The sequence below is a fragment of the Artemia franciscana genome, chromosome 14 (genome assembly GCF_032884065.1).
Source record: "Artemia franciscana chromosome 14, ASM3288406v1, whole genome shotgun sequence".
NCBI classification, from domain to species: Eukaryota; Metazoa; Arthropoda; class Branchiopoda; order Anostraca; family Artemiidae; genus Artemia; species Artemia franciscana.
Window position 1 is genome coordinate 9,023,084 of NC_088876.1, and position 19,540 is coordinate 9,042,623.

At 35.5% G+C, this 19,540-nt stretch overlaps 1 protein-coding gene across 1 annotated transcript in view; it reads right to left on the reverse strand.

The window, feature by feature from the left end:
- The window catches only part of LOC136035282 (nephrin-like), a 255,108-nt gene that overhangs the window by 89,357 nt on the left and 146,211 nt on the right, over positions 1-19,540 (reverse strand). The window contains exon 8 of the mRNA XM_065716966.1: positions 18,214-18,344. Within this exon, the coding sequence (XP_065573038.1) occupies positions 18,214-18,344 (131 nt within the window). The remainder of the gene's footprint in view (positions 1-18,213; positions 18,345-19,540) is intronic.

Here is a 19,540-nt window from a genome sequence, read left to right on the forward strand (position 1 = left end):
TTTAATTCAGTGTATAATTGTAAGCAAGTATTGAGGTTGCTCATTTTTCAAATATGCACATACGCACCAAAGACAAAATGCGCAAGGTTTTTCTTTTCAAAGAATTATATGTGTATGGTTCTCTCGCATCGTCGGGATAGTAAATTTTTACAGAAAAATATGTTTAAGAAAAAGGTAGTTATAACAAGTTCACAAAGGAGATTGCAAAAGAAAGTCAGACATTTAAAGTCATCAAAAAGTTAGTTGGAGACCACCTTTTGCAAATCTTTTATTAGAAGCTTTGATTAGAATTGATGCTTTATTTTGATACACCAGCTGCAGTCAATCATAGTTCTGACAATGAGGAGCAATATGCAGTCCCAGATAGAAGCATGCAATTTTCTTTGAAGTATAAGAACTAAATCAGTCAAAAAGCGTGATAGTAGCGGAAATGTTATTGCCCCTGGCGTTGCTAATTAACAGATTTTTTAAGTCACGAGGATATCAGTTTAAAATTTAACTCTAAAAATGAGACCTTTGCATCCTCACTCACCCCTATCTGTCCCTCGTGATTCTGATAACTTTTAAAGCCTACTGGATACCTTTGTCTCAAGTGCACGTAGGTGCAAGCCCCTTGCTTAATTGAAAAAAAAAGGCCAGGATGAGGGGAAAAGTCTTGGCTTAATACCACAAAAGCAAATTAGGAAAAATTGGCGGTGTTCTCGATTACAACCTACGTTGAATCCGTCACGGCTTCAAACCTTTCCCTTCATAATCTACGAACGTACAAGTTGTATTTCACCCTCTAGCACCTCTTAGCTACAGGGAGAGATGCTCAGCTTGTGTCATAAACTAGGTGCAAGTCGTTTTTGAGATTACGTTTTCTGATCTTTTGTGCTGATTTGTGTAAAGAATTACAGCTTTTGAAAATTTTCAATCAACTCATAAAGACAATAAAACTTATTCAGCTAAATTAAAAATAAGTCACAGAAAAAAATATTGAAGCAGTCTAGTGATTATGATTTTGATTGTACTGCTCTCTGTGCATTTTAAATCAGCCGACAACTGTTGTAATACCTCTGGCAACAGTTTTTAGATTGTGTTTATTTATTTGGTCTTTCATGTTAAGCTCTGCAACACTGATCCACATGCAGTATTAGCAAGTTAAGGTCACTGTAACAGAGTCACTAAAGCCTCAAAAATCAGACAAACTTAAGTGATTCAAAGGACTTGGGTTGATACGTTTCCAGTTAAAATAAGTTTTATAACCAGTTTTTAAAGACATCCTACTGAATATGCCTATTCAATCTTTTTTTGCACCAATCTTTTTCTTTTCAATCTTTTTTTGTGCAATCCTGGGTCCATCTGGATCACAACATGGTTTTCAGCACTTGGCGATGCTCTTCTATCAGCAAGAGCCGAAATCCTGTAGAAACAGTCCCTAGCCTATTACCTCCGACTTAGAATAATAATAAAAATAATAACAATAATTTATTTATAACCCACTGCACGAAAGAATGTGAGGATAATGGAGTATAAAGAAAAAAAACCAAATAAACATCAGAAAAGAAAAGAACACAAGGAAAGAAAACAACACATAATTCCAACAAAATCAACAGAGCAAACGGACGAGAACAAAGGCACAAAGGTACAATACAAAAAGTACAACAATATCAACAAGGAAAAAGGTCAACAGAAGAAACAGATGATCCTATGATAAGGGGTGAGCCATCGCTATGAATGTGCCAATAACTTATCATGAAGCTCCTGTAGTTTTGCAGTTCTATCGGAAGCTTTGTATTTTCAGATTATTCTCCGATTTCAATAGGATAGAGGTAGATAAAGCAGGTTATTGCAGAATTTTAGTAACATCTACGTAGTTTACATAAGTCACTCTTTTTTCAGTAGAATAAAAGTCCCTAAAAGATAAAGTACAGAGTAATCACAGAAAACTGAATACAAAGAAACCAGAGCCTTTCGATTATACTTAGACCGGTTTGACACAATCTTAGTGTATCCAAATCTAACTTTTTTATTAGCTTCAGATATTGCAGTCTGGCAGAAGGACAAAATAATTTTACAAATTGTTAAACCAAGCCACCGAAAATTTTCAACAGAGGGAATGGAATTATTTTTAATTTGAAGAGGAGTAGCCTATTTGGCAAGATACCGTTAAAACAAACATACTCGCACTTTTCAAGATTCCGATTTAGTACGATATCAAGAAAACACCTTTAGCCCATTAAACTGTGTGGGACAGAGAAGCATTGCGTCTACTGATAAGGAGAATATCATCTGCGTAAGCAATATATGACACGTCAGTAAATTCCATAAAATAAATCCGAGAGATCTTGGCAATTATCCCAGCAATACACATTTTGAAAATATAAGGTGCCAACACTCCACCTTGACGCAAACCACAATGGACTGCAATATTGTCTTGCATGAGAGTCCCATTTAGTTTTAAACCCAAGTGTGCAGTACTGTGCCAATATTTCAGAACAGCGATAATAGAAATATTTACACCATTTGCAGATGGAGAATACAAAGCGTGACTATGAACAATACTATCGAACGCCTTAGAAATATCTAACGAACAAAAAAGAACTTGTTCATGTCGTTGAGAGGTTTGACACAGAACATTCGCGAGTACCCTATGTGCGTGTGTACAACATATTCCTTGCTTGAACCCAAACTGATTGTTTTCATAAAATATGCTCTCAATGATTGATGGAAGTAAAACATATTCAAAAATCTTACTTAGCGTACAAGTGACTGTATTGGGGCGATAAGAAGAGCAAGCAGAAGCATCCTTTCCGCGTTTCAATATTGATGTAACAGTTCCAGAGAGGAAACTCCCAGGAACTACGGAACTAACCAAACACATTTGAAATAATAACTACTTAAACAGAAATACCATCTATATCACATGATTTCGGTTTGAGCCACTTCACTGACTTAATGATAAGGTCATACGAAACAGGTAAGACATGCCGCTGTGACAGGCTACGAGGTAAACAAATGTTTAATAACTTACTATACACCGAATGCACAGAATGATTTAACTTCGAGAAAATTTGGGAGTAGTTTGACAGCCATAAAGACAAAGAAATGTTACATTAAGTATTATATTCGTCAAAGTTGAAACTATTTGAAACATTTTTCCAATCTTTCTTATTCTTAAAGAAAATTTTCCCCCTAAGACGGGTTTTTCTGAAATGCTTTTTATAAGCAATATTTGTTGACTGCTTAATATCAAACACTTTTTCCGAAGGTGATCTGCTACCCGCTACCCAAATTCGAAGCCAACACTTCGCTTTATCAAACAGTTCGTGGCAACGAACTGTAGTAAGGAGCGACCCGGCTCAATAGTAACCGAAACTCTATAAAATGGAATTTTGATACCAATAGTTACATCAAAAAAATCGCATTTTAATGCTGATTTTAAATATTGAAGTTTCATCAAGATCAGTTAAACCCATCAAAAGTTACGAGCCTGAGAAAGTTTTGCCTCATTTTAGAAAATAGGGCAAAACACCCCCTAAAAGTCATACAATCTTAATGAAAATCACACCATCAGATTCAGCGTATCAGAGAACCTGATTGTAGAAGTTTCAAGCTCCTATTTAGAAAAATGTGGAATTTCGCATTTTTTGCCAGAAGACAGATAACGGATGCGTGTTTATTTGTTTGTTTTTTTGTTTGATTTTTTATTGTTTTTTGTTGTTTTTTTCCCAGGGATGATCGTATCGACTGAGTGATCCTAGAATGTCGCGAGAGACTACCCTACATCCAACCTCAGTCGGTGATATCTACGATTAAATACTCTCTAGAGAAAAATAAGAGTATTTATGATAAGTATGTGGGGAAATAAAATAAATATTATCTTTTAATTTGTAATATAAAATAAATATTGTCCTCTAATTTATAAAATTTGTATGGGATTTATATATATACATATATATATATATATATATATATATATATATATATATATATATATATATATATATATATATATATATATATATATATATATATCATGAAAAGAGAAATCACCAATGCTACAGCACAAAAAAAAAAAAAAAAAAAAAAAAAAAAAAAAAAAAAAAAAGAGACAGAAGGAGAAAAGGAAGACTATTTTCCTAAATTAGTGATTAATATAGACCAGCACTTGAATGAGGCCTTAACCCTACTCATCCATACAATCACATAGGTCAAACAGTATATATATATATATATATATATATATATATATATATATATATATATATATATATATATATATATATATATATATATATATATATAACAGTATATATATATATATATATATATATATATATATATATAACTTGATTCATTTTTGTAAGGCATTTTATGAATGGTACTCGAAAAAAATTACCACTTGTAACCTTTTTGAAAAAAGTAGATGACTTAACATGTGTAGTGTTTAAGAATGTTAACGAACCTGAGTGGTCTATTTGGGTTAAACTCGGATAAAGACGGCAGTTGCAATCGAGATTGTATGATTTACTTTTATATTAATATGTGATGTTATATTAATATTCGATATGTGATATTATATGTAATATTATATGTGATATAATATGTAATATTATATTAATTTATGTGAATTACTATACTGTTTTATATTAATTACTTTTGCAGGAAATGACATAGAGGAAAATGAGAAAGTTTGTGATATTTTATATGTGAAAGAAAATTCGTTTTGTGAGGAAGAATTAGTGACAGCTCTAAAACATTAAAAAATTAACAAAGCCCCAGGTGCTGCGACTGAGGTAAATTGGTTTCTTAGATACGATAGCTCTGAGGTTAGAAACAAGTTATTGAAGATTATGAATACGATTTTTGAAAAAGGAGAAGTAACTAACGATTTTAGGAAAGCCCTAATTACACCACTGAATAAGAAAAATGATGAGAGTGAGTGTAGTAATTATCAGGGCATTAGCCTGGTCTCTGTAGCTAGTAAATTACTTAGTAATATGATACTTTTTAGACTTAGAGATGTTGTAGACAAAGTGATAAGAAAAGAACAGTGCGGTTTTAGAAAGAGTAGAGCATTTATCGACCAGTTTCACTCCTAGGTTAATAAATAACAAGTGCCTGAGTAATCAAACACCTTTGGTCCCAAATTTTTATGGATTGTGTGCAAGCGTTTGATTCTGTTGATAGAAGAACTTTAGAAAAGGTGTTACACTTGTAAGGTATACCAGATAAATACATTAAAGTGATTAGTGCTATATACGAGAACTGCATTGCTGGGGTTAAGGTAGGGAATGGTTTTGTATTAAATCCAGAGATAAGGGGGATTGTGCTTTATCCTCCTTTATATGGATGCTTTCGATTGATTTTGTCTTAAGAAGCACAGGAAAGGAAATGGGAGAACACGGAATCAAATAGGGAGGAAAAACTTTCCTTGACTTAGATTATGCATGTTGATTTAAGCATACTAGATTAAAGTGTGAGCAAAGTTAACGATGTTGTAGAGGTTTTGCAAGTTTAGGGTGCTGCAGTAGGTTTAAAATTAATGTTCAGAACACCTAGTAGCTAAGCCTAGAAATAAGTGAAGATGAAAAGGTTACGTTGGGTAACGAAAAGATTGATCAGGTAGACAGCTTCACTTACCTTGGTAGTAGTATTATTAAAGACGATGGGAGAAGTGAAGATGTCAAAAGCAGAATAGCCAAGGCTCAGGGTGTTTTTTCACAGTTAAAAAAAATTGGAAGAATAGGATGACAAGTCTGCAAACCAAGATTAGAATATTTAGAGCTCAATGATGACAATGGTCATATATGGTTCTAAAGCATGGGTATTCCATAAAGTGGATAAAGTTTTGCTAAATACTTTCCAGAGAACTTGCCAATGGATTGTTTTGGGTACCCAGCTGAATGACCGAATTTCAGACAGTAGGCTGTACGACGAAGGTGGTTTTATCCCGCTTTCTAGGGCAATAATTAGAGAAAGGTTGAGATGACTTGGACAAGCTCTGCGGATGAAGGATGACCAATTGCTGAAGATTATCGTTTTTGGCCAACCATCAAGGGCTAGACAGAAAGCAAGTCGTCCGCGGCTGGGGTGGAAGCATGTCATAAAAAAATTTTCAACAAAAATAGGAACTTCCTGAGAGTGTGTAAAGAGAGAGGCTTTGAATAAATTGGGATGGAAGAGGAGTGTACTTAGCTTTTTTATCCTCGGGCGGCTTGGTACTGCGGTAAGTTGTCAGTAGTAGTAGTACTATTGTTTCCATAGTTTTACAGTTTTACTTATTTTCTTCTATTTTTGTATTGCAGTACTGTTTTATGTTGTTTAGAAAGTAAGTTCCGTTTAGTGTTCACTTTCTATCCTAGTCTCTCTTTTTTTATAATTTTTGTTAGCACCTTTTCCGCAATTTCCTTTGCTGTATATTGTCAAACTATAGACTAATCAATTTAAAAAAAAAAGATAATTCGTCAAGGCTTGAATATTCTTTAGAGTAAGATTAAAGTAAAGAACGAGAGAAAATTAGTTGCTCGTTACAGTGTATTTCCCACTTAATAGAAAAACTTTCGCACATCAATCAAACTGTAATTCTTGCCATGGATTATAACTTCACTCTATATCGTCAATCTGTACATGTTATTTTCAGCGAGATAGGTTAAGAGTCTTTTACTTTGCTCACAATACAATTGAGGCATTAAGTCTGCACCATTTGATGGAACTTTAGATGGATCTTCTTTTACCTGCTTTAGCAGTTTCAAAGTTTCAGAGCTTTGAGGTCGAGGCTGATCAATAATATTTGCCTTGAACAGTCTTTCAGGTGGGGTTTATGCTCGTCGACGCGTCGAAGGGCATTTTGAAGCAAAATTAATTTTTATCACTGGCAATTGTTTCATTGTTAATAAATTTACCAAGATTATCTTCAAAGTGCTCGTTTCGTAAAAGGGCGAGTTCAGTTGGCATCAATTTGTAAGGCTTAGACATTTAGAGAATAATGTTTACAAGTCCTGCAATTATTGGCAGAAACAGTGAAAAGAAATTGTCACCCACTTGAACTGGCCGTTTTCTTTTAAGATTTTTTCCTTGTTTTTGGCAAGCTAGGGCACGTACAAGTGAACTATGTTGCTTTGTCTGTTGCTTAACTTCTTCTGGCCGTTGAAAATGGCCTTCAGTTAAATCAAACAGTTCGTGGTAACGAACTGTAGTAAGGAGCGACCCGGCTCAATAGTAACCAAAACTCTAAAAAATTGAATTTTGATATCAATAGCTACATCAAAAGAATTGCATTTTAATGCTGATTTTAAATATATAAATTTTATCAAGTTTAGTCTTACCCATCAAAAGTTACGAGCCTGAGAAAATTTGCATTATTTAAGAAAATAGGGGGAAAAACCACCTAAAAGTCATAGAATCTTAACGAAAATGACACCATCAGATTCAGTGTATCAGGGAACCCTACTGTAGAAGTTTCAAGCTCCTATCTACAAAAATGTGGAATTTTGTATTTTTTGCCAGAAGACAAATCACGGGTGCGTGTTTATTTGTTTTTTTTTTTCCCCAGGGGTCATCGTATCGACCAAGTGGTCCTAGAATGTCGCAAGAGGGCTCATTCTAACGGAAATGAAAAGTTCTAGTGCCCTTTTTAAGTGACCAAAAAAATTGGACGGCATCTAGGCCCCCTCCCACGCTCATTTTTTCCCAAAGTCAACGGATCAAAATTTTGAGATAGCCATTTTGTTCAACATAGTCGAAAACCATAATAACTATGTCTTAGGGGATGACTTACTCCCCCACAATCTCTGGGGGAGGGGCTGCAAGTTACAAACTTTGACCAGTGTTTACATATAGTAATGGTTATTGGGAAGTGTACAGACGTTTTCAGGGGGATTTTATTTTGTTTGGGGGTGGGGCTGAGGAGAGGGGGCTATGTTGGAGGATCTTTCCTTGGAGGAATCTGTCATGGGGGAAGAAAAATTCAATGAAAAGGGCGCAGGATTCTCTAGCATTACTATAAAAAAACAGTGAAAAATAAACATGAAAACGTTTTTTCAAATGAAAGGAAGAAGTAGCATTGAAACTTAAAACGAACAGAGATTATTACGCATATGAGGGGTTCTAAAAATACTTTAGCATAAAGAGCGAGGTATTTAGGAGGAGATAAATACCTTGCTCTTTATGCTAAAGTATTTTTAGTAATTTCAACTATTTATTCTACGGCCTTTCTGTGTTTCGGTTGAGATCAAAGAGACACCCGAAGAGCTACGTGTGGTCACGGATATTTTTGACAATGAAATTACTGCATATCCACCGGTGAATAGTAAACAAGGCCATTAGTTGTCATCAATGAAATGAAAAAACTACGTAAGAACTGACATTTATTTTCCTTCTTAGGTAATTAGTAGCTAGATTCTTTGTCCAAAGTAAAAATTTTGGTCCACCGGGATATATTTGCTTGTTTGAATTTATAAGAGAACTTGAATAATGAATAATGAACAACCCTATAGATGATATAGTAAGTACAATTCAGAGCAAGCATTCTCATAAATTTGCTTTGATGATAGAGATTATGGTGAACAACAATTACGAAAAATTTTCTTCAATGGATTTAGCCAAATCATCAATAATCAACCACAAATTTGGTTCAATAATATTAAACACGTCTAGTCTCCGTATAAATTTTATGTCTGGTGCAATAGTCTTTTTTTTTATCATGGGACTCTTGCCACACACTATAGCAATAATAGATATTTTTGGATTTTCTAAAAACATTGATCATGATTTGAATTGTTTGAAATTAAAATTGTTGTTTTGCCAGACATTGAAGGTCCGCGAAGAAATGAGTTGAATGTAGTTTTGAATTGATACATGTTACTCACTGTCAAAATACAACTAACCTTGCCTAACATGACCTCAATCTGTTGAATAAATACTGAGCAAATCAAATACATTGTTTCTTAAATATATAAATAAATACACTACATATTTACATAAAATAGGCATTTGAATATATTTACATGAACATTAAAAAAAATTAGACACTGATAAGCACTTGAGATTTCCGCCACTCGGAAGACGGAAGAGACCACTGCGGCGGCCAATGTCTGGGCCTGGCCCGGGCTGGCGATTGCATTGGTGGTAAAATACTTGTATAGTATTAAGCAGTTTTTAAAACAGCGATTCCACCTTGTGTATAAAATAAAAAAATATAAAAGAATGAAATATAAATAAATAAATAATAATATAAAAAAAGACTAGAAAAAATACACTTCTGAGCTGGAGACTAAGAAAAATTTACGGCCTTCCTATCACCAACAATTGAGCTTTCTCAAGACCGACACACCGTTTGTCCTCTCACGTCCCCACGCACACAAACACTTTTTTCGTTATGGTGTACATGGCATTTTTTTCTTCTCGAACTGTATGGTTTTTAAATTTTAAAAAGAGAATGGGATTCGCACACGCTCTTGAAGCTAAATTATTTTCTGCACAGTTTCTATGAACACTCATGTCCAAATTTTCCTTTACTTGGTGTGAAGCCACCCCCGTGCAGACTTTTTTTTATTAGCGTTTGTACACAGTACACCTTCCTCAGAAGCCAACGAAGAATCCAACAGGCTGGCTTCATGCCAGGAAGGTCTACCTCTACACACACGTCTAAATTAGAAGTAAGATGATGACCGTGTAGCAGTTCTCTCACGTCCTCCACGCGCACAAAGACTTTTTTTGTTATGGTGTACATGGCAGTTTTTTCTGCTCGAACTGTATGGTTTTTAAATTTTAAAAAGCAAATGGGCATGGCACACGCTCTTAGAGCTAAATTATTTTCTGCATAGTTTCTATGAACACTCATGTCCAAGTTTTCCTTTACATGGTGTGAAGCCATCCCCTTGCAGACTTTTTTATATCCTTATTTGCGTTTGTACACAGTACATCTCCCTCAGAAGCCAACAAAGAATCCAACAGGCTGGGTTCATGCAAGGAAGGTCTACCAAGGAGCAAATATTCACAATACGTCAGCTGGTAGAGAACACTTGAGAATTTCAACAAAAAGATATGTTGCCTTTTTGAGTTTCAAGGTTACTTTTTATTCGGTCGACCAGAAAACACTCTGCCTCATACGGAAAACAACGGGACTACCAGCGAAGTACTTCAGCCTTTTCGAGCAGCTCCATGAAGGGACTGAGAGTAGCGTGCAAGTCAATGGCAGACGTAGCCCGTCTTTTCAAATCAATACTGGAGTCTGTCAGGGATGTGCTGCTCCAGGGCTCTTTAATTGTGTCATCAACTACATTATGACTAGGACCTTAAACTGTCTCCAGTTAAGGTTGCAGTGCAGTGATCGAGTACTTTGAGAAGCTGACTATGCCGATAACGTTGCTCTTTTCTCTGATTCACTGTCAAAGCTCACAGAAGCCCTACAGATACTTGCAGATGAAGCCTTAATGATAGGGCTGTCGATTAATTGGCAGAAGATAAAAGTGGTGTTTGTTGAACCCCATAACTCGAAGCGCGTTCCCCACCAGTGCTAATAGTCGGAGAAAAACCAGCTGAGACTGTTGAGGAGACTACATACCTTGGCTCTATCCTCTCAAATGACGGATCAATCCTCAAAGATCTAATGCACCGAATCGCCAAAGCCTTAACAGGGGTGGGAAGACTAAGTGCCCTCTGGAGGAAACCTTCTATTAGCCGTAGGATGAAGATGCGCATACACAATCCTTCGATGGGATCCGTGCTTCTTTACAGAGCCCAAACCTGGCCAGCTACTCAGTCTGTGCTTAGTACCGTAAATAGATCCCAAACAAAACATCTTCGCCGCGTTGAAGGACTACGCTGGCACGATTTTTTTCGCAACGAGAACCTCCTGGCGTTAACTTCTCAAACTCCCTTCTCAGTCCAACTCACCCAGTGAACACTACGTTGGTACAGACATCTCCTTCGCATGCCCCCCGACACTCCCGGGCAAACGATTTTTGACCTTTATCCCGTGCTGCATGACGGGGAATGCCCAAGAGATTGTCCCCCAAGCAGACGGAAGGACATGGCAGGTGCCTTCTTAGCCATGGCAAATATTCAGGAGTACGTCTACATCATTGCAAAAGACCGGTCTAGATGGAGGCACCATGTAGCATCACTCTCGACACCGGAAGCATTTCAGTAGGATAATTAAGTCAAGTAGGTCTAGTCAAAACCGCACATCTTTGGATCTGTGTGGAGTATCAAGGTGCTCCCCGTCTCAGATATTCAAAATAACAGCTTATTTAGGGCCTTGCACTTTACTAGCTCCGGGTAAATGGACTCGTTCCAATTGTTAGTTCATCTGAGATCTAATATTCTTACCATTTTCCAAATCGTCTAATAAATTTTCACTTTTAACTTTTAAAAATAATGAATATGTATCCCCATAATAATCTTGTACTTTCCCTCCCCCAGCCAGTGGAGCTTACACACACTGCAATAAAATTCCAACATATTTTTTTGAAATTTCTAATAGGGTATTGCCAGTGGCAGTGCTTTCAGTTAAAATTACCCTTTTTTCTATGCAAAAGAACCGTATCGGAGTCTATGATCGTGAGGGATATGAAAATTGGATCTGCAATAATTCGGACATATTCTTTGGGATCAGTTAAAACATCACAACAACTAATATAGCGTACACTTTCGCAAATGTTACCAAAGGGTGAATTTGAAATAAAATTAAACATAACCATTTCAACCTTCATTTTTGCCTCATATCGTTTACAGACGGAGGTGTCAATAAACATCTTCATATATGACTTTTGACCGAACTAGAGGGCTTTATGAATAACCTTGAAACCGTTTGCCAGCATCAAAGGCGAAAAAATGTAATGTACAATGATATTCTTTCTGAGGTGAAGGTTGGCAACAAGATTTTGTTTTGAAGGTGTCTAGCACATACCCCCATCCTCTACCAAAGATAAATCATAGGGACTCAATGAATTACTAGGGACCGGTCTGCTTATGCACGGAAAAAAAAATAATTTACCGAGTCATAGAGTTCCGCTAGTATTTCACCGTCAATTTTGAAAAACCGTCCTTATGGTTCCCTCTCCTCGTTAGTGGAATTCCCACACGGCAAAGAGTACTGACACATTACCAAAAGATAAATTGAGTTCATATTCAGATGAACCGGATTCGGATTTTCACCGATGCATTATCCAGTGGGATTGGTTTCCACGATACGATCCCCGTTAAAAATATACCCTTCCCGCAAGGATCTCTCAATGAATAAGTGCTGATCCATGTCGGGGATCAGACCTACTTCTTCTTTACTTAAATAAGAATTATATCAATCACTAGTTGAGGAGTTGAAAAATAACAACCCAAATCTAATCCAAATTCCTCGGAAATTTTATCCGTGTTCTTACAGACAACATCCAACAACGAAAATAAGTTTCTTGCCAGATACATTTTACAATAATCCTCCCCATTTTTACACCTTCCCCTTGGTCAAAATTTCTTAGTAAATTCATAGACACCCCAGTGGTGCATTGACGATTGTAAAGTGAATCATAAAACCATTCGATGGCTAGCAAGTTTTCCTCATGTATCCTCGTGACAGAGTTGCAGTACTCATACATGCCCTTATAAGTTAATAAAAACACGTTTTATCATCTTGAAAGTGCTATTTAAGGAAGGTGTAACTATTAAGATCGTAATTTTTTTGTAGTTGAATTAACTGGCTTAAAGATTTGGGGAAGAAACTATAGGAATCTAAAAAACCGATTTTATTCAATTACGTATTATTATAATTAACTGTTTTCCGTTTGAATTCTAAGATCATCAACTTCTCAGATTATTTGGGTATGATGTTATATGGAAGAGACCCATTCGCCATCTACAGCTTCACCTTTCTGCAAACGTACCAACGATGGTAATATGAATTTCAAATCCTAGTTGGAATTGTTCATGTTACCCGGTAGAAACTATTTCTGTTTTACGTTTAAATTATAAGATTTGTGTGCCAGTCTGCGAAAGTCACCCCCCACGACAAAATATAATTGCCGAAATTGCCATAGTCTTGGACTAATATTTCCCAACTATCCTCAACAAATTTTTAGAGTCTTTGGATAGTATATATTGCACAGCCATGAAATTGACTTATTGGCTACTTTAATAAGCGAAACCATAGCTACGCCTACACAATCTTCCGCAGAAAATATATCAAATACCTCTATCAATTCCATTGTATTACTCGAGTCTCATTGTGCGTGGGCATTAGGGACCGCAATCGCTTCATGTTCTTAATCACGATTCGATTTTGATGGAATAGTTAAATCCGTGAGTTCGGCCTCAATGCCTAATGCCACCACGCTGCTCTGCAAAATTAAATACTATAAATTTTTGAAGCGCAAGATGGCATTTTCACCCAAAACTGTCTCCATAGACAGGTACTCATGACGCTTACAGTGCCAAAAGTGCTGTTTTAATTCTAATTATGTATGGAATCTAGAAAGAAAGATTGGACAATAATAGCAGGTCCTCCCTTGATTATATTTTGAACTCTCACTTACAACCCAACTAGTGTGGGGAATGGGCGTGGGGGAATGTGGGGAATGGAAATTTAATCAGGGTCTTTGGCAGGCTCGTAAAAAAGCCATTCCCAGCGTTTCGCCAATATAATGGATGGAGCGCTTGCTATATATGATGTCCCCTTTTTACCTTTAAGCTCCCCCTCTTTATACCCTGTATAGTACTGTAAAACCGAAACCCCAATTTCCATATACTCATTAGTCGTCTCTAATATGTCTATCTCCTTAAATGGTACAGGAAATTGCCGATTTAAAAATTTAAAATCGGCTTTAAGAAACTCTACCCCCACCCCATTAACTGCCAAATCGTCCAAATTTGTCTTAGTGGCATCGTCCTTAGAGGGTTTAAGCCCTATGACAAGGACTGAATACTTAAAGTACGATAAACCCGTGTCGCAACGATAGTGTTGTACACCTCAACAACTCTCTAAATCTGCATCGTATCTTGCACTCTTCTCCCCCGACCTCTTATAAAAAATTCCTTTTTGTATCTTGTTAAAATCAGATTTAAATTTTCTATAAATTGATCCACTTTCTGTTTTCACTATGGATCTCTACCCTAATAAAAATGATACCACCAAATCCAAAGAACGCCTTTAAAATTATAAAAGTCCAGGTTAAGCGTCTGCATCTCCGTTTGCGGGTCATGTGAGTACACCACACTCGTCTTTTCATTAAAAAAATATTTTTGGGCGATAGATGCTTTAACACTGTCCCACCCTCCCGCCTCCAAAATATGGTTTTTAAGAAGTGCCCGAATCTTGATGACATAGGAGTGTGCTATGTCTACTAGATTAGTTTGGATGCTACCACTTGTAAGAGTATTAAATGGGCCTCCGAAATTAGCTCTAACGACATAAACATTGCGCAAAGCTGTATCAGCTAAATAAAAATCAAATGAAACAGGGGGTTAACCCCTTCCACTTTGCCCTACTCCCCTACTTCACTCTCACTTTGCAGGTGGGCAGTTTCTTGACCTCGCTCATTGATAGCTGGTCAACCAATTCATTTTCCTTAAAAAGGCCAATATCCCTTACAAACCCATTTAAATCAAAATAGGGGAGCTAATTTAACAGGAGCAACCCCTATGCTTAAACCCCTCTCACTTTCACTTTCCACTGAGAGCTGTGCATAGACTATTGCGGAATCGTGCTGGCGGCGATAGGATAGTCGTTTCTATGTGGTCAATATAGACCCCTGGTATAGGTGAATAATAAGAGAAAATAATAAAAGTTTTTTAGTCCTTTGGAAAACTTTTGATTTCATCCAGATTTTATATAAGCTTAAAAAAGAATACAATATTAGCCTGACAGTTTCTTAAGAGTGCAATATGATCCTCTGGATGTATTGGCACCACACTACCGACTACAGGATTAATAAACAAAAACTATTCCATACATGGACCTCAAACTAATCCTTTGGATCCTTAGACCCCACACTACGAGTTATAAATCTAAGATCAAAACTTACTACGTAAATGTGGGTGGAGTGCCCCCTCTTTAAATTTCAGCTATTACAAAGTTCTAAATAATCTTAAGAGTATATATGGAGGGGTCAATCATTTCTCGAACAGACTGAAAAAAAAATTATTACTCCATGAAGGTGGAGTGCCCCCTCTTTACATTTCAGTTATTTCAAAGCTCTAAGTAATCTTAAGAGAATATATAGTATAAGAGTATATATGGAGGGGTCGTTGGTGTCCATTGGTGCTTCGTTTTCCCTGAAGAAATCCGTCACAGGATCATGGATCCTTGCAAACATTTCTGGAACAGACTGAAAAAAGAATAAAATTATTACTCCTTGAAGGTGAAGTGCCCCCTCTTTACATTTCAGTTATTTCAAAGCTCTAAGTAATCTTAAGAGTATATATAGTATAAGAGTATAAATAAAGGGTCGTTGGTGTCCATTGGTGCTTCGTTTTCCCTGAAGAAATCCGTCACAGAATCATGAATCCTTGCAAACATTTCTGGAACAGACTGAAAAAGAATAAAAATTATTACTCCATGAAGGTGGCGTGCCCCCTCTTTACATTTCAGTTATTTCAAAGCTCTAAGTAATCTTAAGAGTATATACAGTATAAAAGTATATATAAAGGGGTCGTTGGTGTCCATTGGTGCTTCGTTTTCCCTGAAGAAATCCGTCACAGAATCATGGATCCTTGCAAACATTTCTGGAACAGACTGAAAAAAAGAATAAAAATTATTACTCCTTGAAGCATTTATGATTTTAAGAGGTAAAAAGAGTATGTTATTATGCTATAAAAAAGAACATTAATCTTAGGCCCCAAGGGTCCTCTAAACCTTCAGAACTAACGGACATGACCCTTAACCCTCCCTTTATTGACCTGAAAAGAATGTATTATTTTAGTTACTTTTTTTAGTACCGGCAAGAGTGGCATCGGAGAACACTCTTTATTAACCCGAAAAGAATGGGGTATTTTTATTGTGATAAAAAAAACCTACCGGGCAATTCCTTTAAATTCCTCTTTCTGAATAAGTTTCTTTTCTACAGTAAAACGCTACGGTTTCAACGTTAGATTATCCATTATTCAGGATGGTAAAAACACTTTATTTTTAAAACACTTTTAATAGCTATAAAAATGAATTATTTTTTTCTTTTAGTAGGCCGAGGGGGTCCTCAGCCCAACTCAAAGCTAACATGAGGGCCCATTATTAATCTGAAAAAGAATATTATCAATATAAGGATTATGATTCTCAAATCTCCTTCTTAAAGACAGCAGTAAAACGTTAAGTTTTCATCATTTGATAGCAGAATCTAAAAGCACCTCATTTTCATTGTGAAGTGGTCTTATAAGCCTGACAGAAACCGTTTTTTAGGATGGATCAATACCATTAAACCCCTTCTCAGAGGTAGAGAACAAGGTTTCAAACATTCTACTTATTTTTCCATCCTGAAAAACAAGTTTTACGAAACATATCAGTAATTTTAATCACGTTGAGGTTGGCATCTTGCATGGAGATCTCTTCATACTGGTGGAGTGTAGAAGGGCTTTCATTCTCACCTTGTTTGGGGAGCACAGGTCTTGATGGTTAGGCATCCTTGCCATACATAATAGCCGTTGATCTTGAAGTGATCATAGTTGGGAACATATCTTTGCTTGCCTTCACCTTCTTTGCTAGTGGAAATTGATCAGAATTTTTTTATCATAGAAAAACAACTTTTTTTCATGAAAAGAAACATCTTATTTTCAACATGTTACCACTTAAATTTAGCTCTCCCTTTTTGCACCCATCCCTTCCAATCTTTTTCAAAGAATGATATAGAAATAAAGCTTAAAAAATCGGCATTATTTCGAGGCCAAAGGATTTAGCGAGGGTAAAGTACCTCAATTCAGAGTTAGTCCATTAAAGAGCGGAGAAAAAAGCATGGTACAAGCTTCAAACTAGCTTCCTAGGACAAAACTGTACATCCTTCTCTGAAAGGTCCATTTTGGAAAGTTAACCCCTTCCTAAGTACATCAAAAGCCAATAAGTAAACTTTTAGTCTTTAGCTTAGGGTTACATATGACCTATTAAGGGGGAGGAGGTTCACACAAAAATTCATTTTTATTTTCAGATTTTCCTTGTTTACCTATTTTTTTTTTACTATAATTAAACGATTTTACTCGCACCTTCATTTTAACGCACAGATATGTTACATTTGGGTAGCCAATTCATGCTAAAGCTAAATTTAACCTTTTAGTCTAAATTCTAGCGAAAACTATACGCGTTTTCCTTTGAAAAGTCATTAAATTGGAATTTCATAACTGAAATTTAGCAGAAAATGCAGGTGTTAAAATGTTATAAAAATATCTGATTTTCACAATTAACTAACGACTAATAACTTGTATGCCCTTCTAATCGAATAGCTGCTGACCACCTAAAGTGGAAAAAGTAAGAAATTAGGTCACCTCTCAATAATAAAAGATCACGTTTAACCATAACTCGCCAATTTGATCAGAAAAACATATATAAATTGTGATATGCTAAGAATTGGAGAACATTCAAATTTAGAAGCTGCGAAGAAGAAACCCCTATCCATTAATAATGTGCCGAATGTTCAGTAGAAACTAACCCTTTAGTGATGAGAGGTATTATTAAAGGTTAGTGCAAATACCTGTTTATGTCTTTTTTACCCATCTGTCAGAAATGAGTCACGATTCTTCAATGCTATTTAAAAAAGGATAAATTTAGAGTAAAACGAATTCTGTCATGGTAAAACAAGATAAAATTATCCGGAATAAAACTTTTTTATGTGGAAGTGTGTTGGGGTTTTAGCTGCTAATTCAGTGTAGAGAGCTATAGTAGGTTAAATTTGCGTATTATTTAACCCATTTTTAGTCGGGAGAGGGGTATACAGATAGAGGCTCACCTGTTGGTGTCTTTTAGACATATCCGTTTTTTGAACTTGAGTTCTCTCACTTTCAGTATCTTATGTAAGAATGATGGGGAAGCTCGTCCGAGTCCAGGTTTTATAGTCCCCATGGGACAAAGAGAATTACCTGGTCTCGCTAGTATATATATATATATATATATATATATATATATATATATATATATATATATATATATATATATATATACCAGGTGACCGTTTATTTACCTCACATTTATGCACTGAATCCTAAGATAGGAGGAACAATCGACAAAATCAAATGATTAAGAAAATTGAAGGAACTTACATTATGAAACCATAGAATCTTGTAAGATAATGGCTCTGCATCTATTATACAATCAAAATAAATATCATCACCCTCTTTTATCTGGCGTGAAGTAAGGGATGCACCGAGTCTTAAGGTTACGATTGGCTTATCTGAAAAAAAGACATACCATTCGGAAATAGTTTACAAGAAATAGATACGAATTGAGAAATTCTACGAAAGAGACAAATATTGTGGTGCAATTTTGTAGTTTAAGATAGATTACTATTCACTAAACACAACAACTTAATAATGAACATAGGAAGATCAGAAAACCTAGAAACATTTCAGTTTGAGAGTTTAAACAGCAAGTTCTGTACAACCATGTCAAGGCAGTCAACGTATAAGAAAACATTCGACATGGACATCACTCATTGAGCTGCAAACGGAAAACGGAATAAAGATAACTCAACTCAGTTAATATATTTTGAGCCCTTTTAATTTCTTTAAAATAAATTGCTTTGACAGTGTATCATCTAATGTAGATTTTTTTAAAACCAGGCCTTAATAGTTTTGATAATCAGCTGTTTTCTCTTTGTCTTCTTGGTTCATTATTTGGAGAAACGAATGCATATTCTCAACGCAATTTTGTCTCTGTGGCAGCTAACACACAGCCCAGAGCCTTTTTTTTGCTAAGTTTATATCAAACTACTGTGCTATCACATGGTTTAGAAACAATTGACGATATGAAGAGAGTTTGTCTAAGTGAAATGGTTTTAATCATAATGTCTAGCACTTAAAATATTGAACTACTAGAATGTTTTCTTTTCCAACCATAGAGATATAGCTTATGATTTCATATTTACTGACATTAAAGAATCATTGCCAATCTATTAAATTAATTGATATTAAAGTAACCAAAACAAAAAAAAAGCAATTGCATACGACAAATTTATTGCTTTTCATAGAATTAACAAAAAAAATTGTTTTAAAGTCACGAATGACAATAAATGTAAAACGAATAAAAAAAATTTCCGCAAATGAATTGACCTACCTTCTCATTTAACCCTGTCCCATCCGGAAATTTTTATATAGCTTTACTGAAACCATCTTTGAGGGTTCAACAAATGCAGCTTATGTGTATTTTATTAATAAATTACTTTTTTAAATGTTTGAGCTAAAAATTCATTGCCTAAAATAAATATACCTCAATAAGCTCTTCCGTTTGTTAGGCATTATAAAAACAATTCTCTCCTATTCCAAATGGTCTTGTGTTTGAGTACTTGTTCTAAAGGCATCATGGACAAAAATTCGATAAACGTGAGAAAACAAAAATTGTTTTCCAATTTAATAGCTTTTCGTTTTTCTT